The sequence below is a fragment of the Procambarus clarkii genome, unplaced genomic scaffold (assembly GCF_040958095.1).
Source record: "Procambarus clarkii isolate CNS0578487 unplaced genomic scaffold, FALCON_Pclarkii_2.0 HiC_scaffold_95, whole genome shotgun sequence".
Classification (NCBI taxonomy): domain Eukaryota; kingdom Metazoa; phylum Arthropoda; class Malacostraca; order Decapoda; family Cambaridae; genus Procambarus; species Procambarus clarkii.
In genome coordinates this window covers 2,200,955-2,228,556 of record NW_027189128.1, presented here as the reverse complement: position 1 = coordinate 2,228,556, position 27,602 = coordinate 2,200,955, and the positions used below count along the sequence as shown (strand labels likewise).

At 47.4% G+C, this 27,602-nt stretch overlaps 1 protein-coding gene across 1 annotated transcript in view; it reads left to right on the top strand.

Moving 5' to 3' along the window:
- The window catches only part of LOC123753791 (ankyrin repeat domain-containing protein 54-like), a 73,449-nt gene that overhangs the window by 15,071 nt on the left and 30,776 nt on the right, over window positions 1–27,602 (top strand). Inside the window, exons 3-4 of the mRNA XM_069320033.1 lie at window positions 3,058–3,156; window positions 26,801–26,899. Coding sequence (XP_069176134.1) covers window positions 3,058–3,156; window positions 26,801–26,899 — 198 coding nt within the window. The remainder of the gene's footprint in view (window positions 1–3,057; window positions 3,157–26,800; window positions 26,900–27,602) is intronic.

Sequence of the window (27,602 nt, the reverse complement as noted above, 5' to 3'; positions counted from 1 at the left end):
AATTTTACTAAAGGAGAGAATGACTGTCTGTTTATAGTAGGAGGTCAAACTTTTCAAATAATATATTGTCTTAAAGTATTCTGACCATTATTCACTGATTTTATGAAAATTAAGAGTAATTTCCTGTTGTGAATAATTTGGCCGTACTAGCATCAAACAGACAATTCTCCCTCACCGTCAACAGTTTCTCAAGCAACTGCTCTATGCTAGAGTAAGAGTAACTATTGTGTTTTAGTACTTCACACCACTGAGCTGCTCCCACTGCCGACCACCACACTTAGACCATTTATTTGTTATAAGACACAGAAAGAGAGAGAGACACAGAGAAACTCAGAAACAGAAACACAGCTGGAGACAGAGAGAGACAGAGACAAAGATAGAGCAAGAGAATGAAACAGACAGTAGGTAAAAGGATGGATGGATAGACGAATAGGCGCATGAATAAATAGATAAGCCATAGGAGCCGTGATGAGGGTTCGAACCTATGTGCTGTGAGTTATCAAGCCCCCACTCTCTCTCTGTGATTTATTTCTGTGTTATAATTAGGTAAATATATGGATAGATAGGTAGACAGATGAATAGTTGGATGGAGGGATAAGTGGATGGATATATAGATAGATAGGAAAAAAGTAGATGGATGGAAAGAAAAATGGATGGATAGAGAGATGAATAGATGGAGGGATGTATAGGTTTAGTGATGAAAAGATGGATGGATGTATAGGTAGAAAGATGAATAGAAGAATAATTAGATGGATAGGTAGATGGAAATATAAGGGAGAGGATAGATGGGTAGAAAGATGAGTTGGTGCAAGGATAGATAGATATATAGATGAATAGATAGAAGGATGGAAAAATAGATGGATAGAAAAAACAGATTGATTGATAGAAAACTTGATGGATATATTGCTTGAAGGATAGATAGCTGCACACATGGAGGGAAAGAATGATAGGTGGATGGATAGATGATATATATATATATGGATAGAATGACAAAAAGATTGATAGATGATAAGGCAGATGGATCAATGATCAATGGATGATAGAAGAACATGAATATCTAGATGTAAAGATAGATGGATGAATTGATAGATGGAATGCTGGATATACAATGGAATGAATGATGTATAGATGATATATGGTATAGATATATAGATGGATGGATTGATAGATGAATGAATAGATAAAAGGTGTTGTGGGTTGTTTGGTAGTGTGGTGGGGTGTGTGGTAGTAAAGTGGGGTGAGTGGTAGTGCGGTGAGATGTGTGGAAGTTGGGTGGGGTTGTGTGATAGTGTGGTGAGGTGAGTGGTAATGTGGTGAGGGTGTGGTAGTGTTGTGGGGGGTGTGGTAGTGTGGTGGGGGGGTGTAGTAGTGTGGTGGGGTTGTGAGGTAGTGTGGTGGGGGATGTGGTAGTGTGGTGGGGTTTGTGGTAGTGTGGTGGGGATGTGTAGTATTGTGGTGGGGTGTTTGGTAGTATGGTAGTGTGGTGGGGTGTGTGGTAGTGTGATGGGGAGTGTGGTAGTGTGGTGTGGTTGTGTGGTAGTGTGGTGGGGTGTGTGGTAGTGTGATGGGGAGTGTGGTAGTGTGGCGCGGTTGTGTGGTAGTGTGGTGGGGGTGTGTGGTAGTGTGGTGGGGTGTGTGGTAGTGTGTTGGGGTGTGTGGTAGTGTGGTGGGGTTGTGTGGTAGTGTGGTGGGGTGTGTGGTGGGGTGTGTTGTAGTGTGGTTGGGTGTGTGGTTGTGTGGTAGGTTGTGTGGTAGTGTGGTGGGGTGTGTGGTAGTGTGGTGGGGTTGTGTGGTAGTGTGGTGGGGTGTGTGGTAGTGTCGTGGGTGTATGGTTGTGTGGTGGGGTTGTGTGGTAGTGTGGTGGGGTGTGTGGTATTTTGGTGGGTTGTCTGGTAGTGTGGTGGGTTGTGTGGTAGTGTGGTGGGGTGTGTGGTAGTGTGGTGGGGTGTGTGGTAGTGTTTTGGGGTGTGTGGTAGTGTGGTGGGGTGTGTGGTAGTGTGGTGGGTTGTGTGGTAGTGTGGTGGTTTGAGTGGTAGTGTGGTGGGGTGTGTGGTAGTGTGGTGGGGTGTGTGGTAGTGTGGTGGGGATGTGTAGTATTGTGGTGGGGTGTTTGGTAGTATGGTAGTGTGGTGGGGTGTGCGTTAGTGTGATGGGGAGTGTGGTAGTGTGGTGGGGTTGTGTGCTAGTGTGGTGGGGTGTGTGGTAGTGTGGTGGGGTGTGTGGTAGTGTGATGGGGTGTGTGGTAGTGTGGTGGAGATGTGTGTATTGTTGTGGGGTGTGTGGTAGTGTAGTGGGGTGTGTGGTAGTGTGTGGTAGTGTGGTGGGGTGTGTGGTAGTGTGGTGGGGTGTGTGGTAGTGTTGTGGGGTGTGTGGTAGTGTGGTGGGTTGTGTGGAAGTGTGGTGGGGTGTGTGGTTTTGTGGTGGAGTTGTGTGGTGGGGTTGTGTGGTAGTGTGGCGGGGTGTGTGGTAGTGTGGTGGGGTGTGTGGTTGTGTGGTGGGGTTGTGTGGTAGTGTGGTGGGGTGTGTGGTAGTGTGGTATGTTGTAGTGTGGTGGGGTGTGTGGTAGTGTGGTGGGGTGTGTGGTAGTGTGGTGGGGTGTGTGGTAGTGTGGTGGGGTGTGTGGTGGTGTGGTGGGGTGTGTGGTAGTGTCGTGGGTTGTGTGGTAGTGTGGTGGGGTGTGTGGTAGTGTTTTGGGGTGTGTGGTAGTGTGGTCGGGTGTGTGGTAGTGTGGTGGGGTGTGTGGTAGTGTGGTGGGTTGTGTGGTAGTGTTTCGGACATGACAATAGCAATACTGTCGCTCACGTCACAAATAATAAATTATCAAATAGGAATTGGTGAGATGTCGGATATTTGAATAGTGATATATTCTTAACAATTTCAACATGATCTTCCTCTCATAAATTTAGGGTGGAAAATAGTTTTGCATAATATGTAGAGTCGGTACACGCCACTAGTATATACAAATATTCATCTTTAACAGCTTTTTTCAATTTCTTACATAAAGTACTGGAATAGTGATGGTTTATGTATAACAACAGTTAAGGTATCTGTTGACAGGCGAGACAGCCCTTCGAGGGGCAGCCGCAGGTGGTCACGACAACACTGTGAAGGTCCTCCTCGACGCTGGAGCAGACGTCAACGCTACAGATAATGTCGGTAAGAGTCACACTTATGGACCCCAAAATTATATAACACTCATGTCACACAACACACCACACTTATCATGTGACAAAATGCAATATTTATATATTGTAATTTTACCAAAGTAGAGATATTGTAATTTTACCAAAGGAGAGAATGACTGTCTGTTTATAGTAGGTCAAACTATTCAAATAAAATATTGTCTTAAAGTATTCTCACCATTATTCACTAATTTTTTATAAGACACAGAAAGAGAGAGAGACACAGAGAAACTCAGAAACAGAAACACAGCTGGAGACAGAGAGAGGCAGAGACAAAGATAGAGCAAGAGAATGAAACAGACAGTAGGTAAAAGGATGGATGGATAGACGAATGGGCGCATGAACAAATAGATAAGCCATAGGAGCCGTGATGAGGGTTCGAACCTATGTGCTGTGAGTTATCAGGCCCCCACTCTCTCTCTGTGATTTATTTCTGTGTTATAAATAGGTAAATATATGGATAGATAGGTAGACAGATGAATAGTTGGATGGAGGGATAAGTGGATGGATATATAGATAGATAGGTAAAAAGTAGATGGATGGACAGAAAAATGGATGGATAGAGAGATGAATAGATGGATGGATGTATAGGTTTAGTGATGAAAAGATAGATGGATGTATAGGTAGAAAGATTAATAGACGAATAATTAGATGGATAGGTATATGGAAATATAAGTGAGAGGATAGATGGGTAGAAAGATGAGTTGGTGCATGGATAGATAGATAGATAGATGAATAGATAGAAGGATAGAAAAATAGATCGATAGAAAAACAGATTGATTGATAGAAAACTTGATGGATATATTGCTTGAAGGATAGATGGCTGCACACATGGAGGGAAAGAATGATAGGTGGATGGATAGATGATATATATATTTGGATAGATTGACAAAAAGATTGATAGATGATAAGGCAGATGGACAGATACACGAATAGACGTATGGAGAGAATGATAGATGGATAGAGATATATGGATGGCAAGATAGGTACATGGATGGATTGGTGAATATATCTTAAATGAATGGATAGATTGTTGGTTAAATAGATGGATAGATAGACTGAGAGATCAATGATCTATAGATGATAGAAGAACATTAATATCTAGATGGAAAGATAGATGGAATGCTGGATATGCAATGGAATGAATGATGTATAGATGATATATGGTATAGCTATATAGATGGATGGATTGATAGATGAATGAATAGATAAAAGGTGTGGTGGGGTTGTGTGGTAGTGTGGTGGGGTGTGTGGTAGTATAGTGGGGTGAGTGGTAGTGCGGTGAAATGTGTGGTAGTTCGGTGGGGTTGTGTGATAGTGTGGTGAGGTGAGTGGTAATGTGGTGGGGGGTGTGGTAGTGTTGTGGGGGTGTGGTAGTGTGGTGGGGGGGTATAGTAGTGTGGTGGGGTTGTGTGGTAGTGTGGTGGGGTTGTGTTGTGTTGTGTGGTAGTGTGGAGGGGTTGTGTGGTGTTGTGTGGTAGTGTGGTTGGGTTGTGTGGTGGGGTTGTGTGGTAGCGTGGCGGTGTTTGTGGTAGTGTGGTGGGTGTGTGGTAGTGTGGTGGGTTGTGTGATAGTGTGGTTGGTGTGTGGTAGTGTGGTGGGGTTGTGTGGTAGTGTGGTGGGGTGTGTGGTAGTGTGCTGGGGTTGTGTGGTAGTGTGGCGGTGTTTGTGGTTGTGTGGTAGGTGTGTGGTAGTGTGGTGGGTTGTGTGATTGTGTGGTGGGGTGTGTGTCTGTGTGGTGGGGTTGTGTGTCAGTGTGGTTGGGTGTACTCACCTAGTTGTCCTCACCTAGTTGTGCTTGCGGGGGTTGAGCTCTGGCTCTTTGGTCCCGCCTCTCAACTGTCAATCAACAGGTGTACAGGTTCCTGAGCCTATTGGGCTCTATCATATCTACACTTGAAACTGTGTATGGAGTCAGCCTCCACCACATCATTTCCTAATGCATTCCATTTGTCAAGCACTCTGACACTAAAAAAGTTCTTTCTAATATCTCTGTGGCTCATTTGGGCACTCAGTTTCCACCTGTGTCCCCTAGTGCGTGTGCCCCTTGTGTTAAACAGACTGTCTTTATCAACCCTGTCAATTCCCTTGAGGATCTTGAATGTGGTGATCATGTCCCCCCTAACTCTTCCAACTTCCAACGAAGTGAGGTTTAATTCCCGTAATCTCTCCTCGTAGCTCATACCTCTCAGCTCGAGTACTAGTCTGGTGGCAAACCTTTGAACCTTTTCCATTTTAGTCTTATGCTTGACTAGATATGGACTCCATGCTGGTGCCGCATACTCCAGGATTGGTCTGACATATGTGGTATATAATGTTCTGAAAGATTCCTTATACAAGTTTCTAAAGGCCGTTCTTATGTTAGCCAACCTGGCATTTGCTGCTGCTGTTATCCTCTTGATATGAGCATCAGGGGACAGGTCTGGCGTGATATCAACCCCCAGGTCTTTCTCTCTCTCGGACTCTTGAAGTATTTCATCTCCCAAGTGATACCTTGTATCTGGTCTCCTGCTTCCTACCCCTATCTTCATTACATTACATTTGCTTGGATTAAATTCTAACAGCCATTTGTTCGACCATTCCTGCAGCTTGTCCAGGTCTTCTTGAAGCCTCAAGCTGTCCTCCTCTGTCTTAGTCCTTCTCATAATTTTGGCGTCGTCAGCAAACATTGAGAGGAATGAGTCTATACCCTCTGGGAGATCATTTACGTGTATCAGAAACAGGATAGGTCCAAGTACAGAGCCCTGTGGGACTCCACTGGTGAATTCACGCCAGTCTGAGGTCTCACCCCTCACTGTAACTCTCTGCTTCCTATTGTTTAGGTACTCCCTTATCCACTGGAGCGCCCTACCAGTTACTCCTGCCTGTTTCTCTAGCTTATGCATCAACCTTTTATGGGGTACTGTGTCACAGGCTTTCCGACAGTCCAAAAAAATGCAGTCCGCCCACCCTTCTCTTTCTTGTTTAATCTTTGTCACCTGATCGTAGAATTCTATCAATCCTGTAAGGCAAGATTTACCCTCCCTGAACCCATGTTGATGGGTTGTCACGAAGTCTCTTCTCTCCAGATGTGTTACTAGGTTTTTTCTCACAATCTTCTCCATCACCTTGCATGGTATACAAGTTAAGGACACTGGCCTGTAGTTCAGTGCCTCTTGTCTGTCACCCTTTTTGTATATTGGTACTACATTAGCAGTCTTCCATATTTCTGGTAGGTCCCCCGTTTCCAGTGACCTACTATACACTATGGAGAGTGGTAGGCAAAGTGCTCCTGCACACTCTTTCAATACCCATGGCGAGATTCCATCCGGCCCAACAGCTTTTCTCACATCCAGCTCCAATAGGTGCTTCTTGATTTCATCTCTTGTAATTTCGAACCTATCCAAGGTCACCTGGTTAGCTGCCACCTCTTCTAGCGCCGCAACATCTCCCTGTTCTATTGTAAAGACCTCCTGGAACTTTTTGTTGAGTTCTTCACACACCTCTTTGTCATTCTCTGTGTACCTGTCCTCGCCCACCCTAAGTTTCATCACCTGTTCCTTCACTGAGGTCTTCCTCCTGATGTGACTGTGTAGTAGCTTGGGTTCGGTCTTGGCTTTATTAGCTATATCCTTTTCATACCTTTTCTCAGCTGCTCTTCTCTCACTGACATACTCGTTCCTGGTTCTCTGGTATCTCTCTCTACTTTCTGGTGTTCTGTTATTACGGAAGTTCCTCCATGCCCTTTTGTTCTGCTCCTTTGCTTTCATACATTCCTTATTAAACCACGGATTCTTCCTTTGCTTCTCTGTTTTTTCCCTGTCGGGCTAGGACAAACCTGCTTACAGCTTCCTGACATTTTTGGGCGACATAGTCCATCATGTCTTGTACGGACTTGGTTCCGAGTTCTGTGTCCCAATGTATATCCCATAGGAATTTATTCATTTCCTCATAGTTTCCCTTTCGGTACGCCAGCCCTTTGGTTCCCAGTTCTTTTTTGGGGGTGATAATTCCCAGCTCAACCAGGTACTCAAAGCTCAATACACTATGATCACTCATTTCCAAGGGGGCTTCCAACTTAACTTCCCTTATATCCGACTCATTTAGGGTAAATATCAGATCAAGCAAGGCTGGTTCATCCCCTCCTCTCATTCTTGTCGGTCTCTTGACGTGTTGACTTAGAAAGTTTCTTGTTGCCACATCCAGCAGCTTAGCTCTCCATGTGGGTCTCTGTTCCCCCAATCTATCTTCCCATGGTTGAAGTCTCTCATGATTAGTAGTCTGGATCCGTTCCTGCTAGCCACAGAAGCTGCTCTCTCTATTATATTGATGGTGGCCAAGTTGTTTCTATCATATTCCTGTCTGGGTCTTCTGTCATTTGGTGGGGGAGTTATATATGACTACTATTATAATTTTCTGTCCTCCAGTTGCTATGGTGCCTGAAATGTAGTCACTGAAACCTTCACAGTTCTGAATTACCATCTCTTCGAAACTCCAACCTTCTCTTAGTAGCAGAGCTACACCACCTCTTCCTCTCCCTTCTCTCTCTTTCCTCACTACATAGTAGCCCTGTGGAAACACTGCGTTTGTTATGATTCTCTTAGTAGCAGAGCTACACCACCTCTTCCTCTCCCTTCTCTCTCTTTCCTCACTACATAGTAGCCCTGTGGAAACACTGCGTTTGTTATGATTTTCGTTAACTGTTTTTCTGTGAGTGCTATTATGTCTGGGTTTTCTTCTAGTGCCCATTCTCCAAGTTCACTTGTTTTATTTGAAATCCCATCTATGTTAGTGTACATCGCCTTGAAGCTCACTTTCTTCTGTTCATTTTCATGTCCCTTTCTTGGCAAGCATTCTGCTGGTGTGGGAAGCTTTTCCGTGGGTGAGAGGATCTGTGAGGTGGTTTGCAGGGTCTCAGAGGATTTTGGGGTGGGGGTTGGGGGTTTAAGGGAAGGGGGGACAGGTAGGGTGTGGGTTAAGGAGGTAGAGGGGACATGGAGGTTACACAGTGAGGGGGGAGAAGGGATAGGGAGGGTATGGGATGAAGGGGGAGGGGGGACAGGGGGAAAAAGGTGGGAGGGGGACATGATGGGAATGGGGAAGGGGTGTCAGGGTCAGAATGGGGTGGGGTATGAGGGAGGGTTGGGTGGGGGCAGGTAGGGTGAGGGGAAGGGAGGGTTTCTATGCAGACGGGGGTGGTGGTGTTGCCCCCCCCCCCCCTCTAGTGTTGCTGGGATGCTGGTTTTGGGTTCTCCTCTTGTCTCTGGGACTGTTGTGTTGAGGGCTGTGATTTCCTGGTTTGCTCCTCTCTCCCTGCGCTTCCTCCTTGCCTCTGCTGCCCTGGCTCTCTCCTCCTTCGTCCTGTCCCTCTGCAGGAATACTTTTTTGTATCCCTCCATATGCTGCAGATGACTCTTCCTTTCGAGAATGTCCTCCTTCGTGGTTTCGTTTGTAAACACCACCTTTACAAGTCGGCTTCTGTCCTTGTTGTACCAGTTGGTGGGGTGTGTGGTAGTGGTGGTGTGTGTGTGGTAGTGTAGGGGGTAGTAGTGTAGTGGGGTTTTGCTAGTGTGGTGGGGTGTGTGGTAGTGTGGTGGGATGTGTTGTAGTGTGGTGAGGTATGTGTGTATTATTCTGGGGTGTGTACTCACCTAATTGTGCTTGCGGGGGTTGAGCTCTGGCTCTTTGGTCCCGCCTCTCAACCGTCAATCAAATGGTGTACAGATTCCTGAGCCTATTGGGCTCTATCATATCTACATTTGAAACTGTGTATGGAGTCAGCCTCCACCACATCACTTCCTAATGCATTCCATTTACTAACTACTCTGACACTGAAAAAGTTCTTTCTAACGTCTCTGTGGCTCATTTGGGTACTCAGCTTCCACCTGTGTCCCCCTTGTTCGCGTCCCACCAGTGTTGAATAGTTCATCCTTGTTTACCCGGTCGATTCCCCTGAGGATTTTGTAGGTTGTGATCATGTCCCCCCTTACTCTTCTGTCTTCCAGTGTCGTAAGGTGCATTTCCCGCAGCCTTTCCTCATAAGTCATGCCTCTTAGTTCTGGGACAAGTCTAGTAGCATACCTTTGGACTTTTTCCAGCTTCGTCTTGTGCTTGACAAGGTACGGGCTCCATGCTGGGGCCGCATACTCCAGGATTGGTCTTACATTTGTGGTGTACAAGATTCTGAATGATTCCTTACACAGGTTCCTGAACGCCGTTCTGATGTTAGCCAGCCTCGCATATGCCGCAGACGTTATTCTCTTTATGTGGGCTTCAGGAGACAGGTTTGGTGTGATATCAACTCCTAGATCTTTCTCTCTGTCTGTTTCATTAAGTACTTCATCTCCTATTCTGTATCCTGCGCCTGGCCTCCTGTTTCCACTGCCTAGTTTCATTACTTTGCATTTACTCGGGTTGAACTTCAACAGCCATTTGTTGGACCATTCACTCAGTCTATCCAGGTCATCTTGTAGCCTCCTACTATCATCCTCTGTTTCAATCCTCCTCATAATTTTTCCATCGTCGGCAAACATTGAGAGGAACGAATCTATACCCTTTGGGAGATCATTTACATATACCAGAAACAGTATAGGTCCAAGGACTGACCCCTGCGGGACTCCACTTGTGACGTCTCGCCAATCTGAGACCTCACCCCTCACACAGACTCGTTGTCTCCTGTTGCTTAGGTACTCCTCTATCCACCGGAGTACCTTCCCGCTCACTCCAGCCTGCATCTCCAACTTTCGCACTAGCCTCTTGTGTGGCACTGTATCAAAGGCTTTCTGACAATCCAAAAATATGCAGTCTGCCCATCCTTCTCTTTCTTGCCTTATTTTTGTTGCCTGGTTGTAGAATTCAAGTAACCCTGTGAGGCAGGACCTGCCATCCCTGAACCCATGTTGATGCTGTGTTACAAAGTTCCTTCGCTCCAGATGCTCCACTAGTTTTTTTCGCACAATCTTCTCCATCAGCTTGCATGGTATGCAGGTTAGGGACACTGGCCTGTAGTTCAGTGCCTCCTGTCTATCCCCTTTCTTGTATATCGGGACTACGTTAGCTGCTTTCCAAATATCTGGCAGTTCCCCTGTTGCCAGTGATTTGTTATACACTATGGAGAGTGGTAGGCTCAGTTCTCTTGCTCCTTCCTTTAGAACCCAAGGGGAGATTCCATCTGGGCCTATAGCCTTCGTCACGTCCAACTCTAGTAAACACTTCCTTACTTCCCCACTGGTAATCTCAAACTCTTCCAGTGGTTCCTGGTTAGCTATTCCCTCACTTACCTCTGGAATTTCTCCTTGCTCTAAGGTGAAGACCTCCTGGAATTTCTTATTCAATTCCTCACACACTTCCTTGTCATTTGTAGTGAATCCTTCCGCCCCTATCCTTAATCTCATAACCTGTTCCTTTACTGTTGTTTTTCTCCTAATGTGGCTATGCAACAATTTAGGCTGAGTCTTTGCCTTGCTTGCGATGTCATTTTCGTATTGTCTTTCTGCCTCTCTTCTCATCCTGACATATTCATTCCTGGCATTCTGGTATCTTTCTCTGCTCTCCAGTGTCCTGTTATTCCTATAGTTTCTCCATGCCCTTTTACTTTGCTGCTTAGCTAGCCTACATCTTTGATTAAACCATGGGTTTCTCATTTTCATTTCTCTGTTTTCCTTTTGGACTGGGACAAACTTGTTTGCTGCGTCCTTGCACTTCTGCTTGATGTAATCCATCATATCTTGGGCCGTCTTTCCCCTGAGCTCTGTTTCCCATGCAATATCTGTTAGGAATTTTCTTATCCACTCATAGTTTCCCTTTCGGTATGCTAACCTTTTGGTTTCGGTATCCCTCCTCGAGTTCAATAACCCCTCTTCAATCAAGTACTCAAACACCAGTACACTGTGGTCGCTCATTCCTACTGGGTCCTCAAAACCGATTTCTCTTATGTCGGAGTCGTTCAGAGTGAAGACTAGGTCGAGTCTCGCTGGTTCGTCATTGCCTCTCATCCTTGTGGGTTCTCCGACATGCTGGGTTAAAAAGTTGCTTGTCACCACCTCCAATAGTTTGGCTCTCCACGTATCCTCGCCTCCATGCGGTTCCTTGTTCTCCCAGTCAATCTTTCCGTGATTGAAGTCGCCCATGATGAGCAGGTGGGATCTATTTCTACAGGCAGCAGAGGCTGCCCTCTCAATTATAGTGTTAACTGCCTTGTTGTTGTTTTCATACTCTTGACTGGGTCTCCTGTCATTTGGTGGAGGGTTGTATATTACTGCTACTACTATTCTTGGTCCTCCCATTGTTATGGTGCCTGCTATGTAGTCTCTGAACTCCTCACAGCCCGGGATGGCCATCTCCTTAAAACTCCATTCCCTTCTCATGAGTAGGGCCACTGCGCCTCCTCCCCTACCTTCCCTCTCTTTCCTTATTACTGTATACTCCTGGGGAAACACGGCATTCGTTATGATTCCAGAGAGTTTTGTTTCAGTGAGTCCGATTACTTCTGGGTTAACTTCTTGTGCTCTTTCCCTTAGTTCACTTGTCTTGCTTGTGATCCCATCTATGTTCGAGTACATCACCCTGAAACTGACTCTCTTCTGCTTCTTTTCTGGGGGGGACCTTTGGGATCTGGGGTGAGTGGGAGCTGGGGGGACCTGGCACGGGGGGATTGGTGGAGGAGGGAGGGCTTGGGGTGGTGGGGGAGAGGGGGAGGGTACAGGGGTGGATAAGAGGGGGAGGGTACAGGGGGTGGATAAGAGGGGGAGGGTACAGGGGGTGGATAAGAGGGGGAGGGTACAGGGGGTGGGTAAGAGAGGGAGGGTTGGGGAAGCATGGGGGGAGGAGAGGCTGTGGGGGATAGGGGAGATGGGGGGGCTTGGGGGGAGAGAAAAGGGTGGAGGGCTTGGGGGGCGTGGGGGAAAAGGGAGGGCTGAGGTGGGTGAGTAAGAGGGGAGGGTTTAGGGGAGTGGGGGAGAGGGGAAGACTTAGGTGGGGTGGGGGAGAGTGGGGGGCTTAGGGGGGAGGGGGGGAAGGGAGGGCATGGGGGTGGGAGAGACGGGAAGGCATGTGGGAGAAGGGAGGGCATGGGGGATGGGGGAGAAGGGAGGTCATGGGGAGAGGGGTGAGGGGGAGAAGGGGGGTGAGTGGGGGGAGGGGGGTTGGTGGGGGGAGGGTGCCCTAGGTGGGTACTTAGTGGGGGGCTGACAGGGGATGGGGCAGGTTGGGTGTCTGTTGGGTAGAATGTGGGGGTGGTGCCCCAATCCCTGTGGCTGTTGCACTGTTTGAGGAGGGTTCTCCACTTCCCTCTGGGATTGTAGGGTTCTGGGTTGTGGTACTCTGATTTCCTTCTCTCTCCCTGCGCTCCTTCCTCGCGTCTGCTGTCCGTATTCTCTCTTCCCTTGTCATATCCCTCTGCAGGAATATTTTCTTGAACTTCTCTACACCTTTTAGACAACACTTCCTTGCTAGTAGTTCCTCTTTCGCGATTTCGCTCATGAAAACCACCTTTATCATTCGGTCTCTGTCCTTGTTGTACTTTCCAAGCCTGAAAACCTTTTCAACATTTCGCTCAGCTCCCTCCATCCTTACCTCTTGAAGGATCTCTTTAATCATGTTTTTGTCCTTGTCTCTCCGCTTCTTTGGTCTGGTCCCTGTTTGTTCTTTAATGCCTGCTACTACTACTACTGCTCTATTTCTCTCTATCAGCCGGCTAGTACATCTAGCTGCTTCCTGAGAGGAAGGCACTTCCATGGCAACTTCCTTAACCGCAGACCTAGCTTCAGGGCTCTTTTTAAGCATTTCAGCAAATGAGATCTGGGTTGTGGTGGTCCCCTCCACAGTAGCATTCCCATCTCCCTGGGGTACGGTTTGTGCCTGGTATTGTGGAAGAGTCTCCTTTAGGTATCTTATCTCCTCCTTTGCTGCCCTTATATCATCTTGCAGGTTGGCTACTGTCTCCCTCATTACCCTCAGTCCTTCACTGAATTCATTCTGCATTTGCTGGAGTACATCCATCATCCAGGTTTTCTGTTCCATCCCATCCTCTGTGTTTGTTCCAGTTGTGAATGTCCTGCGTTTGGCAGTCAGAGTTCGTCTCCCTTCCATGATTTCCCTATGAGTGTGTGTGTGTGTGAGAGAGAGAGACAGAGACAGAGACAGAGAGAGAGAGGGGGAGGGAGAGAGAGGGGGGAGGAAGAGAGAGAGGGGGAGGAAGAGAGAGAGGGGAGGGAGAGAGAGAGGGGAGGGAGAGAGGGGGTGAGGGAGAGAGAGGGGGAGGGGGAGAGAGAGAGGGGGGGAGAGAGAGAGGGGGAGGGGGAGAGAGAGAGGGGGAGGGGGAGAGAGAGGGGGGAGGGGGAGAGAGGGGGGAGGGGGAGAGAGAGAGGGGGGAGGGAGAGAGAGGGGGAGGGAGAGAGAGGGGGGAGGGAGAGAGAGGGGGAGAGGGAGAGAGAGGGGGAGAGGGAGAGAGAGGGGGAGAGGGAGGGAGAGGGGGAGAGGGAGAGAGAGGGGGAGAGGGAGAGAGAGGGGGAGAGGGAGAGAAAGGGGTAGGGAGAGAGAGAGAGAGAGAGAGAGAGAGAGAGAGAGAGAGAGAGAGAGAGAGAGAGAGAGAGAGAGAGAGAGAGAGAGAGAGAGAGAGAGAGAGGGGGGGGGGGGGGAGAGAGAGAGAGAGGGGGGGGGGAGAGAGAGAGAGGAGGTGTGTGAGTATATGGGGAGAGGTGGAAGGTGGAAGTGAGGGAGGGGGATGGAGAGGGTGTGTGGGGGTGGGTTAGTGCGGGAGGGTACAGAGAGAGGTTGTGTGTGTGTGCGTGTGTGCGTGTGCGTGTGTGTGTGTGTGTGCGCGCGCGCGTGTGCGTGTGTGTGTGTGTGTGTGTGTGTGTGTGTGTGTGTGTGTGTGTGTGTGTGTGTGTGTTGAGTGCGGGGGTGTTTGTGTATAGGGGGAGGGGTAGGGGGGTGTCTTGGGGCAGTGTAAGGCGTGGGAACGTGAGGGGTGAGGGTGGGTGAGGGTGAGCTGTCACCAGTGTGTGCGTGCGTGCATGTGTGTGTGTGTGTGTTTACACTGGCTTGTTGTGGTGAGGGGGAGGGGGGGGGGAGTAGGTCTAGTCAGTGGCGGTGTAATGTAACACACAGGTGTGAGAAGCTAGTACAAAGCTGAGGCTCTTGAGCTACTTTTTCGTATTTTAATTAACTTATGTTCAAAGCTAATTACTATATAAAAAAAACACTGTACACCTTATATGACTGACTTTGAGAGGCACTCACCTCCGAGTAAGCACCCCACAGCACAATTAGGTGATTTATGAAGCGATGTCCGATATTGTTGTTGACGTCCCCGCCAGAGGTCCTCCCACGAGGTGGTCCAAGCTCTTCCCTTCGCGGCCTCTGGTGCCACCGTCTTGCCACAATCTCGTTCTTTTTCAATTTTTTTTTCTTATCAAACGTTATAAGAATTCACTATGTTGCGTTATCACTGCGTTGCTGTACCTTTCATATGACCAAAAACTATGTTTTGGGCTCACTGGTACGTAAATATCCCGAGAATATTGAAGTAATTCGCGGACTGCACGTCCTACCCTTGTTCACTGACCGCCGTCCTACTGCCTATGTGTGGTAGTGTGGTGGGGTGTGTGGTAGTGTGGTGGGATGTGTTGTAGTGTGGTGAGGTATGTGTGTATTGTTCTGGGGTGCGTTATAATGTGGTCGGGTGTGTGGTAGTGTCGTGGGGTGTGTGTAGTGTTCTGGGGTGTGTGGTAGTGTACTGGGGTGTGTGGTAGTGTTGTTGGGTGTGTGGTAGTGCGGTGGGGTGTGTGGTAGTGTTGTGGGTTGTGTGGTAGAGTGGTAGGGTGTGTGGTAGTGTTGTGGAGTTGTGTGGTGGGGATTGTGGTACTGTGGTAGGGTGTGTGGTAGTGTAGTCGGGCCGTGTGTTATTGTGGTAGGGTGCCGGGTAGTGTGGTGGGGTTGTTTGGTAGTGTGGTAGGTTGTGTGGTAGTGTGGAGAGGTGTGTGTATTGTTCTAGGGTGTGTGGTAGTGTGGTGGGGTGTGTAGTAGCGTGGTGAGATGTGTGGTAGAGTGGTGGGGTGTTTGGTAGTGTGGTGGAATGTGTGGTAGTGTGGTGGGGTTGTGTGGTAGTGTGTTGGGGTGTGTGGCAGTGTTGTGGGGTGTATGGTAGTGTGATGGAGTGTGTGGTCGTGTGGTGGGATTCGTCGTTGTGCGGAGGGGAGTGTGGTAGTGGGGGGTGTGGTAGTGGGGGGTGTGGTAGTGGGGGGTGTGGTAGTGTGATAAGGTTGTGTGGTAGTGTGATAAGGTTGTGTGGTAGTGTGATGGGGTGCGTGTTAGTGTGGTGGGGTATGTGGTAATGTGGTGGGGTTGTATAGTAGTGTGGTGGGATGTGTCGGAGTGTGGTGCAGAGTGTGGTAGTGTGGTGGGGTTGATTTGTTGTGTGGTGGCTGTTAGATTGTGTTGTTGGTTTTGTGTTTGGTAGTGTGGTGGGGTGTGTGGTAGTGTGGAGGAGTGTATGGTAGTGTGGTGGGGTGTGTGGTAGTGTTGTGGTGTTGTGTGGTAGTTTGGTGAGGTTGTTTGGCAGTGTGGTGGGGTGTGTGGTAGTGTAGAGGGGTGTGTGGTAGTGTGGTAGGATTGTAAGGTAGTGTTGTAGGGTGTGTGGTAGTGTGGTGGGGGTGTGTGGTAGTGTGGTGAGGTTGTATAGTATTGTGGTGGGATGTGTTGTAGTGTGGAGGGGATGTATGGTAGTGTTACGGGGTTGTGTGGTAGTGTATTGGGGTTGGGTGGTAGTGTGGTGGGGTGTGTGGTACTGTGGTGGTGTGTGTTAGTGTGGTGGGGTGTGTGGTAGTGTGGTTGGGTGTGTGTAGTGTTCTGGGGTGTTTGGTAATTGTGTTGGTTGTGAGGTAGTGTGGTGGGGTGTGTGGTAGTGTGGTGGGGTGTGAGGTAGTGTGGTGGGATGTGTGGTAGTGTGGTGGGTGTGTGTGTGGTAGTGTGGTGGGGGATGTGTTAGTGTGGTGGGGTTGATTGATTATGTGGTGGGGTGTGTAGTAATGAGGTGGGGTGTGTGGTAGTGTGGTGGGGTTGTGTGGTAGTGTTCTGGGGTGTGTGGTAATGTTGTGAGGTGTGTGGTAGTGTGGGGGGGGGGTAGTGTGGTGGGGTGTGTGGTAGCGTGGTTGGGTGTGTGGTAGTGTAGAGAGGTGTGTGGTAGTGTGAATGGGTGTATGATAGTGTGGTGGGGATGTGTAGTAGTGTGTTGGGGTGTGTGGTAGTGTGGGGAGGTTGTGTGGCAGTGTGGTGGGGTGTGTGGTATTGTGGTGGGATGTGTGGTAGTGTTAAGGGGTGTGTAGTAGTGTGGTGAGGTTGTGTGGTAGTGTGTTGGGGTGTGTGTTAGTGTGGAGGGGTGTGTGGTAGTGTGGTGGGGTGTGTTGTAGTGTGGTGGGGTGAGTTGTAGTACGGTGGGGTTGTGTGGTAGTGTGGTGGGGTGTGTGGTATTGTGGTGGTGTGTGTTAATGGGGTGGGGTGTGTGGTAGTGTGGTTGGGTGTGTTTAGTGATTCTGGGGTGTTTGGTAATTTTGTGGGGTGTGTGGTAGCTTGGTGGGGTTACCTTAAGGTTACCTTGAGGTGCTTCCGGGGCTTAGTGTCCCCGCGGCCTGGTCGTCGACCAGGCCTCCTGGTTGCTGGACTGACCAACCAAGCTGTTAGACGCGGCTGTTGGCAGCCTGACGTATGAGTCACAGCCTGGTTGATCAGGTATCCTTTGGAGGTGCTTATCCAGTTCTCTCTTGAACACTGTAAGGGGTCGGCCAGTTATGCCCCTTATGTGTAGTTGAAGCGTGTTGAACAGTCTCGGGCCTCTGATGTTGATAGAGTTCTCTCTCAGAGTACCTGTTGCGCCTCGGCTTTTCAACGGGGGTATTCTGCACAGATTGCCATGTCTTCTGGTCTCATGTGATGTTATTTCTGTGTGCAGGTTTGGGACCAGCCCCTCAATTATTTTCCACATGTAAATTATTATGTATCTCTCCCGCCTGCGCTCAAGGGAGTACAGATTTAGGCTCTTTAGTCGGCCCCAGTAATTTAGATGTTTTACTGAGCGGATTCTAGCAGTAAAGGATCTCTGCACGCTCTCCAGGTCAGCAGTTTCTCCAGCTTTGAAAGGGGCTGTCATTGTGCAGCAGGACTCCACTCTAGAGAGCACAAGCGTTTTGAAAAGTATCATCATCGGTATAGCATCTCTAGTGTGAAAAGTTCTTGTTATCCAACCTGTCATTTTTCTTGCAGTTGTGACGGCTACTTTATTGTGTTCTTTGAAGGTAAGGTCTTCCGACATGAGTACACCCAGATCCTTTACATTGCCTTTTCGTTCTATATTATGATTTGCCTGAGTTTTGTACGTGGTTTCTGTTTTTATATTTTAAATTTTTCCGTAGCGCATGAGCTTCAACTTATCCTCGTTAAACACCAAATTATTTTCTGTAGCCCATAGAAAGACCTGATTTACATCTGATTGGAGATTTGCCGTGTCCTCTATAGGTTGTGTTCTTGTCTATGTCCGATATGAGGATGAGAAAAAGTACTGGAGCAAGCACAGTACCCTGGGGGAATGAGCTCCGCACGGTTGATGGACTGGATTTTATTTTGTTGACTATTACACATTGGGTTCTGTTAGTCAGGAAATTGAAGATCCACCTGCCTATTTTCCCGGTAATTCTTTTTGAACGCATTTTATGTGCAATAACACCATGGTCACATTTATCAAAAGCTTTTGCGAAATCTGTGTAAATAACATCAGCGTTTTGTTTGTCTTCCATAGCATCTAATGCCATATCATAGTGGTCCAGCAACTGCGACAGGCAAGAGCGCCCTGTTCTGAAACCATGTTGTCCGGGGTTATGGAGATGCTGTGATTCCATGTATTTTGTGATCTTACTTCTTAGCACTCTCTCAAAATTTTTTATGATGTGCGATGTTAGTGCTATCGGTCTGAAATTTTTTGCCTCTGCCTTATTTCCCCCTTTATGGAGTGGTGATATCTCTGCTGTTTTTAGTATGTCAGGGATAACGCCAGTGTCTAGGCTTTGTCTCCACAGAATGTGAAAGGCCTGCGATAGTGTTTTTTGTACAATTCTTAATGAATATGGAGTTCCAAGAATCCGGGCCTGGTGCAGAGTGCATAGGCATACTGTTTATGGCTTCTTCAAAATCTAGTGAGGATAGGGCGACGTCTGATATATGATTTGATGTTGGTATCATTTCCATGAAAAATTCATTTCGGTTATCAATCTTTAATGCATTTAATAGCTCGCTGAAAACAGAGTCGTACTGCTTCCTCAGTAACTCGCTCATTTCTTTGTTGTCATCGGTGAAAGTTCCATCTCCCTTTCGCAGGGGCCCTATACTAGATGTGGTTTTTGATCTTGATTTTGCATTGGAGAAAAAATATTTCTGATTTCTCTCAATTTCACTGATGGCCTTTTGCTCTCTTTGCCTCTCCTGGGTTTTGTATGATTCTTGTAGCTTGAGTTCAATTGTTTCTATTTCTCTACCTAACCTTCTTCGCCGTTCTTGAGATAGGGTGCGACTCTCAAGTTGTTCCGCAATTCGTTTTCTTCGCCTATATAGGGAACGACGTTCCCGTTCCAATCTGCATCTCTTTCTCTTTTTTCTTAGGGGTATGCGGTTTGAATATATTTCTAGTGCTACTGAGCTTATTTTTTCCAGGCACTGGTTCAGGTTTGCATTTTCTAGCTGTTGAGCTTATTTTTTCTAGGCACTGGTTCAGGTTTGCATTTTCTAGCTGTTCTTCCCAGTTTATTTCTGTGAAGTCCTGGTTTATTTGCTCCCAGTTTATCTGTTTATTATTGAAGTTGAATTTACTGAAATCTCCTCCACCGGGAATCTGGACTGGTTTTGAAGGTCCATTCCCCATGGTTGTCAGAACTTCAATTAAGTTGTGATCTGAGTAACAGGTATTTGTAATCATTATGTTCCCGATCAACTCATCATTATTAGTGAAAATGAGATCCAGCGTGTTCTCCTTCCTAGTTGGTTCTACTATTTGCTGGTTTTAGGCAAACCTATCGCACATCCGTAGCAGGTCATTTGCATGTGCCTGTTCATTTAGGCTACTTCCTGGTATTCTTTCTGATATTACTGTATTAGCCAGGTACTTCCATTTCAGGTGCCGTAGGTTGAAGTCCCCAAGCACGATGATGTTTGGAGCTGGATTTGTGAGGTTTTCCAAGCAGTGTTCTATTTTCATTAGTTGGTCTTTAAAGTGCTGAGGGTTTGCCTCCGGTGACTTATATACAAGGACAACAACTACATTTAGGATCTCTATTTTGACTATCAGCACTTACACCATATCATTTGAGGTGTTTAGCAGCTCAGTACAGATGAGTGTGTCTTTGATGTAGAGGCTGACCCCACCCTGAAGCTGGTGTTTCCTATCACATCTGAAGAGATTGTACTCTGAGATCCATATTTCACCATCAAGGTAGTCCTTTGTGTGAGTTTCCGTTAGGGCTGCAAACACTGCATTTGCCTCATGAAGGAGACCATCTATAAAAGGAACTTTGTTGGATTTGCGTGTTTTTATACCCTGGATGTTGGCAAATATAAATGATGTTATCGTGCTAGTGGAAGTGCTGGAAGCCTTACTTGGTGTTAATATCTGAGGCTCTGGTAAGGAGGCCACTGTGTTTGCGTCCTCTCTAGCATTTGACCGAGTTGGTGGTAGAGTCTGGTCATTTTCAGCCATTCTTCTCCTCCCCCTCTTGCTAAAAAATTATCCCGGTCGATGGAGTAGTGGCTGTTTTCATAGTGGTAGTCTGTCGGTTTTATTCGTCTGGTACCTCTTATATGAAATGCTGGACATTCAGCATTGAAGCACTCTTTCCTGTCCAAAGAGTTCTTGCAAATTTCTGGGTGAAAGAATTCACAGTTTTTGGTACATTTACCTGTATTGAGGAGGTTTCTGCACTTTCTTGGGTGATCGTGTGTACATGTTCCATTTGTTCTTCCCGATTCCCCATGCTTACAGGTAGCCCATTTGTAATACCAACAGATTTTGGGGCCTTGTTTTGTTTGTTTCCCTTTGCCAGGGACCGCACTCTGCTGCGGCGTCCCCGACACTGTGCCCTGCTCCGGGGCCTGTACTCACCTATTTGTGCTTGCAGGATCGAGCATTGACTCTTGGATCCCGCCTTTCCAGCAGTCGGTTGTTTACAGCAATGACTCCTGTCCCATTTTCCTATCATACCTAGTTTTAAAAGTATGAATAGTATTTGCTTCCACAACCTGTTCCCCAAGTGCATTCCATTTTTCCACTACTCTCACGCTAAAAGAAAACTTCCTAACATCTCTGTGACTCATCTGAGTTTCCAGTTTCCACCCATGTCCCCTCGTTCTGTTATTATTACGTGTGAACATTTCATCTATTTCCACTTCATCAATTCCTCTGAGTATTTTATATGTCCCTATCATATCTCCTCTCTCCCTTCTTTTCTCTAGTGTCGTAAGGTTCAGTTCCTGCAGACGCTCTTCATATCCCATCCCTCGTAACTCTGGGACAAGCCTCGTCGCAAACCTCTGGACCTTCTCCAGTTTCTTTATGTGTTTCTTCAGGTGGGGGCTCCATGATGGCGCGGCATACTCTAAGACGGGTCTCACGTAGGCAGTGTAAAGCGCCCTAAAAGCCTCCTCATTTAGGTTTCTGAATGAAGTTCTAATTTTCGCCAGTGTAGAGTACGCTGCTGTCGTTATCCTATTTATATGTGCCTCAGGAGTTAGATTAGGTGTCACATCCACTCCCAGGTCTCTTTCTCGAATCGTTACAGGTAGGCTGTTCCCCTTCATTGTGTACTGTCCCTTTGGTCTCCTATCACCTGATCCCATTTCCATAACTTTACATTTACTGGTGTTAAACTCCAGTAGCCATTTCCCTGACCATCTCTGCAACCTGTTTAAGTCCTCTTGGAGGATCCTACAATCCTCGTCTGTCACAACTCTTCTCATTAATTTTGCGTCATCCGCAAACATTGACATGTATGATTCCACTCCTGTAAACATATCATTTACGTAAATTAGAAAGAGGATTGGTCCCAGCACCGATCCTTGAGGTACTCCACTTGTTACTGTTCGCCAGTCCGACTTCTCGCCCCTTACCATTACCCTCTGGCTCCTTCCTGTTAGGTAGTTCTTCACCCATACTAGGGCCTTTCCGCTTACTCCTGCCTGCCTCTCAAGTTTGTATAGCAGTCTCATGTGCGGTACTGTATCAAAGGCCTTTTGGCAGTCAAGAAATATGCAGTCTGCCCAGCCTTCTCTGTCCTGCCTTATCCTTATTACTTTATCATAGAATTCTAAAAGGTTTGTTAGGCATGATTTCCCTGTCCAGAACCCATGTTGGTGCTTGTTTGCAAACCCAATGCTCTCCAGGTGCTCAACAAGTCTTAGCCTAATTATTCTTTCAAGTATTTTGCAGGGGATGCTTGTCAGTGATACGGGTCTGTAGTTAAGTGCCTCCTCCCTATCACCTTTCTTGAAAATCGGTACGACATTTGCCTCCTTCCAGCAACTGGGCAATTCTCCAGACATAAGTGACTCATTAAAGATCATTGCCAGAGGCACGCTGAGAGCCTGCGCTGCCTCTTTTAGTATCCACGGTGATACTTTGTCTGGTCCAACAGCTTTATTTGCATCCAGTGTTGTCAACTGTTTCATTACCTCCTCTGCTGTCACCTCTATATCTGATAGTCTTTCATCTAGGGTAATCGCTTCTAACAATGGGAGCTGCTCAAGCTCGGTTGTGAACACTCCATGGAATTTTGCATTCAGTACCTCGCAGATTTCCTTGTCGCTTTCTGTATATGCCCCTTCTGTTTTCCTCAGTCTTGTCACTTGGTCATTTACCGACATCTTTCTTCTTATATGGCTATGTAGTAGTTTAGGTTGCTTTTTCGCTTTGACTGCAATATCATACTCAAAATTTCTTTCCGGCACTCGTCTTATGTTAATGTAATCATTCCTAGCTCTGTTACATCTAATTCTGTTGTCCTCTGTCCTTTGTCTTCTGTACTTCCTTCACTCCCTCTTGCTTCTCACCTTTGCTTCCTGAAACTGTCTATTAAACCAACCACTGTCTATTAAACCACTGCTGTGATACCACTGCTCTGCTCTGGGGTGTGCGGTAGTGTGGTAGTGTGGTGGGATGTGTGGTAGTGTGGTGGGGGGGTGTGTGGTAATGTGGTGGGGGGGTGTTAGTGGGGTGGGGTTGATTGATAATGTGGTGGGGTGTGTAGTAATGTGGTGGGGTGTGTGGTGGGGTTGTGTGGTAGTGTTCTGGGGTGTGTGGTAATGTTGTGTGGTGTGTGGTAGTGTGGTGGGATGTGCGGTAGTGTGGTGGGTGTGTGTGATGGGTTCGTGTGGTAGAGTGGTGGGGTGTGTGTGGTAGTGTGTGGTAGTGTGGTGGTGTGTGTGGTAGTGTGGGGGTTGGTAGTGTGGTGGGGTTTTGGTAGTGTGGTGGGGTGTGTGATAGTGTGGTGGGATGTGTGGTAGTGTGGTGAGGTGTGTGTGTATTGTTCTGGGGTGTGTGGTAGTCTGGTGGGGTGTGTAGTAGTGTGGTGGGGTGTTTGGTAGTGTGGTGGGGATTGTGCGAGTGTGGTGGGTTGTGTGGTAGTGCGGTGGGGTGTTTGGTAGTGTAGTGGGGTGTGTGATAGTGGGGTAGGGTTGATTGGTTTTGTTGTGGGGTGTGGTAGGGTGGTAGGGTGTGTGGTAGTGTGGTGGGGTTGTGTGGTAGTGTGGTGGGGTGTATGGTAGTGTGGTGTGGTGTGTGGTAGTGTGGTGGGGTTGTGTAGTATTGTAGTGGGATTGTGTAGTATTGTGGTGGAGTGTGTGGTAGTGTGGTGTTATGTATGGTAGTTTGGTGGGGTGCGTGGTAGTGTTGTTGGGTGTTTGGTAGTGTGGTGTGGTTGTGAAGTATTGTGGTGGAGTGTGTAGTAGTGTGGTGGGTGTGTGGTAGTGTGGTGGGGTTGTGTAGTATTGTGATCGGGTGTGTGTGGTAGTGTGCGGGGGGGGGGAAGTGCGGTGGGGTGTGTGGTAGTGTGGTGGGGTGTGTGGTAGTGTGGAGATGTGTGTGGTAGTGTGAATGGGTCTATGATAGTGTGTTGGGGATGTGTAGTAGTGTGTTGGGGTGTGTGGTAGTGTGATGGGGTGTGTGGTAGTGTGGTGGTGTTGTGTGGTAGTGTGGTAAGGTTGTGTGGCAGAGTGGTGGGGTGTATGGTAGTGTGGTGAGATGTGTGGTAGTGTTAAGGGCTGTGTAGTATTGTGGTGAGGTTGTGTGGTAGTGTGTTGGGGTGTGTGAAAGTGTGGTGGGGTGAGTTGTAGTACGGTGGGGTTGTGTGGTAATGTATTGGGGTATGTGGTAGTGTGATGGGGTGTGTGGTAGTGTGGTGGGGTTGTGTAGTATTGTGGTGGGGTGTGTGGTAGTGTGGTGGGGTGTGTTGTAGTGTGGTGGGGTGTGTGGTAGGGTGTTGGGGTGTGTGGTAGTGTGGTGGGGTGTGTTGTAGTGTGGTGGGGATGTGTGGAAGTGTTGTGGGGTTGTGTGGTAACGTGGTGGGTTGTGTGGTAGTGTGGTGGAGTGTGTGGTAGTGTTGTGGGGTTGTGTGGTAATGTGGTGAGATGTGTGGTAGTGTGGTAGTGTGGTGAGTGTGTGTGGTAGTGTGGTGGGTTCGTGTGGTAGAGTGGTGGGGTGTGTGGTAGTGTGGTTAGGTGTGTGGTAGTGAGGTGGGGTGTTTGGTAGTGTGGTGCGGTTGTGTGGCAGTGTGGTGGGGAGTGTACTCACCTAGTTGTACTCACCTAGTTGTGCTTGCGGGGGTTGAGCTCTGGCTCTTTGGTCCCGTCACTCAACCGTCAATCAACAGGTGTACAGATTCCTGAGCCCCTTGGGCTCTATCATATCTACATCTGAAACTGTGTATGGAGTCAGTCTCCACCACATCACTTCCTAATGTATTCCATTTATCAATCACTCTAACACTAAAAAAGTTCTTTCTTATATCTCTGTGGCTCATTTGGGCGCTCAGTTTCCACCTGTGTCCCCTTGTGCGTGTTCCCCTTGTGTTAAATAGCCTATCTTTATCTACCCTGTCAATTCCCTTCAGAATCTTGAATGTGGTGATCATGTCCCCCCTAACTCTTCTGTCTTCCAGCGAAGTGAGGTTTAATTCCCGTAGTCTCTCCTCGTAGCTCATACCTCTCAGCTCGGGTACTAGTCTGGTGGCAAATCTTTGAACCTTTTCCAGCTTAGTCTTATCCTTGACTAGATATGGACTCCATACTGGGGCTGCATACTCCAAGATTGGCCTGACATATGTGGTATACAAAGTTCTGAATGATTCTTTACACAAATTTCTGAATGCCGTTCGTATGTTGGCCAGCCTGGCATATGCCGCTGATGTTATCCTCTTGATATGTGCTGCAGGAGACAGGTCTGGCGTGATATCAACTCCTAAGTCTTTTTCTTTCTCTGACTCCTGAAGAATTTCCTTTCCCAGATAATACCTTGTATTTGGCCTCCTGCTCCCTGCACCTATCTTCATTATATTACATTTGGTTGGGTTAAACTCTAACAACCACTTGTTCGACCATTCCTGCAGTTTGTCTAGGTCTTCTTGAAGCCTCAAACAGTCCTCTTCTGTCTTAATCCTTCTCATAATTTTGGCATCGTCCGCAAACATTGAGAGAAATGAATCTATACCCTCCGGGAGATCATTTACATATACCAGAAACAAGATAGGACCGAGTACAGAGCCCTGTGGGACTACACTGGTGACTTCACGCCAATCGAAGGTCTCACCCTTCACCGTAACTCTCTGCTTCCTATTGCTTAGGTACTCCCTTATCCACTGGAACACCTTGCCAGCTACACCTGCCGGTTTCTCCAGCTTATGTACCAGCCTCTTACGCGGTACTGTGTCAAAGGCTTTCCGACAATCCAAGAAAATGCAGTCCGCCCAGCCCTCTCTTTCTTGTTTAATTTGTGTTACCTGGTCATAGAATTTTATTAAGCCAGTCATGCAAGATTTACCCTCCCTGAACACATGTTGTCGATTTGTCACGAAGTCCCTTCTCTCCAGATGTGCTTCCAGGTTTTTTCTCACGATCTTCTCCATCATCTTACATGGTATACAAGTTAAGGACACTGACCTGTAGTTCAGTTCCTCCTGTCTGTCGCCCTTTTTCTATATTGGGACCATATTCGCCGTCTTCCATATTTCTGATAGGTCTCCCGTCTTCAGTGACCTACTATAGACTATGGAGAGTGGCAAGCAAAGTGCCTCTGCACACTCTTTCACTACAGTGTGGTAGTGTGGTGGTGCGTGTGGTAGTGTGGTGGAGTGAGTGGTAGTGTAGTGGGGTTGTGTGGTAATGTTGTGGGGTTTGTGGTAGTGTGGTGGGGTTGTGTTGTAGTGTGGTGTGGTTGTATGGGAGTGTGGTGGAATTGTGTGGTAGTGTATTGGGGTGTGTGGTAGTGTGGTGGTGGGGTGTGGTATTGTGGTGGGATTGTGTGGTAGTGTGATGGGGTTTGTGGTAGTGTGGTGGGGATGTGTATTATTGTGGTCGGGTGTGTGGTAGGGTGGTAGTGTATTGGGGTGTGTGTTAGTGTGATGGGGGGTGGTAGTATGGTGAGGTGTGTGGTAGTGTGGTGGGGTGTGTGGTAGTGTGGTGGGGTTGTTTGGTAGTGTGGTAGGGTTGTGTGGTAGTTTGGTGGGGTGTTTGGTAGTATGGTGGGGGGTGTGTGGTAGTGTGGTGGGGTCGTGTGTTAGTGTGGTGGGGTGTGTGGTAGTGTGGTGGGGTTGTGTGTGAGTGTGGTTGGATTTTGTGGTAGTGTGGTGGGGTTTGTGTTAGTGTGGTGGGGATGTGTAGTATTGTGGTGGGGTGTTTGGTAGTATGGTAGTGTGGTGGGGTGTGCGGTAGTGTGATGGGGAGTGTGGTAGTGTGGTGGAGATGTGTGTATTGTGGTGGGGTGTGTGGTAGTGTAGTGGGGTGTGTGGTAGTGTGCGGTAATGTGGTGGGGTGTGTGGTAGTGTGGTGGGGTGTGTGGTTGTGTGGTGGGGTTGTGTGGTAGTGTGGTGGGGTGTGTGGTAGTGTGGTGGGGTATGTTGTAGTGTGGTGGGGTGTGTGGTAGTGTGGTGGGGTGTGTGGTAGTGTGGTGGGGGGGTGTGGTAGTGTGGTGGGTTGTGTGGTAGTGTGGTGGGGTGTGTGGTAGTGTTTTGTGGTGTGTGGTAGTGTGGTGGGGTGTGTGGTAGTGTGGTCGGGTGTGTGGTAGTGTGGTGGGGTGTGTGGTAGTATGGTGGGTTGTGTGGTAGTGTTTCGGACATGACAATAGCACCACTGTCGCTCAAGTCACAAATAATAAATTATCAAATAAGAATTGGTGAGATGTCGGATATTTTAATAGTGATATATTCTTAACAATTTTAACATGATCTCCCTCTCATAAATTTAGGGTGGAAAATTGTTTTGCATAATATGTAGAGTCGGTACACGCCACTAGTATATACAAATATTCATCTTTAACAGCATTTTTCAATATCTTACATAAAGTACTGGAATAGTGAGGGTTTATGTATAATAACAGTTACGGTATCTGTTGACAGGCGAGACAGCCCTTCACGGGGCAGCCAGAGGTGGTCACAACAACACTGTGAAGGTCCTCCTCGACGCTGGAGCAGACGTCAACGCTACAGATAATGTCGGTAAGAGTCACACTTATGGATCCCAAAATTATATAACACTCATGTCACACAACACACCACAATTATGATGTGACAAAATGCAATATTTATATATTGTAATTTTACCAAAGTAGAGATATTGTAATTTTACCAAAGGAGAGAATGACTGTCTGTTTATAGTAGGACGTCAAACTTTTCAAATAAAATATTGTCTTAAAGTATTCTCACCATTATTCACTGATTTTATGAAAATTAAGAGTAATTTCCTGCTGTGAATAATTTGTCCGTACTAGCATCAAACAGACAATTCGCCCTCACCGTCAACAGTTTCTCAAGCAACTGCTCTATGCTAGAGTAAGAGTAACTATTGTGTTTTAGTACTTCACACCACTGAGCTGCTCCCACTGCCGGCCACCACACTTAGACCATTTATTTGTTATAAGACACAGAAAGAGAGAGAGACACAGAGAATCTCAGAAACAGAAACACAGCTGGAGACAGAGAGAGAGACAGACAGAGAGAGGCAGAGACAAAGATAGAGCAAGATAATGAAACAGACAGTAGGTAATAGGATGGATGGATAGACGAATAGGCGCATGAATAAATAGATAAGCCATAGGAGCCGTGATGAGGGTTCGAACCTATGTGCTGTGAGTTATCAGGCCCCCACTCTCTCTCTCTGTGATTTATTTCTGTGTTATAAATAGGTAAATATATGGATAGA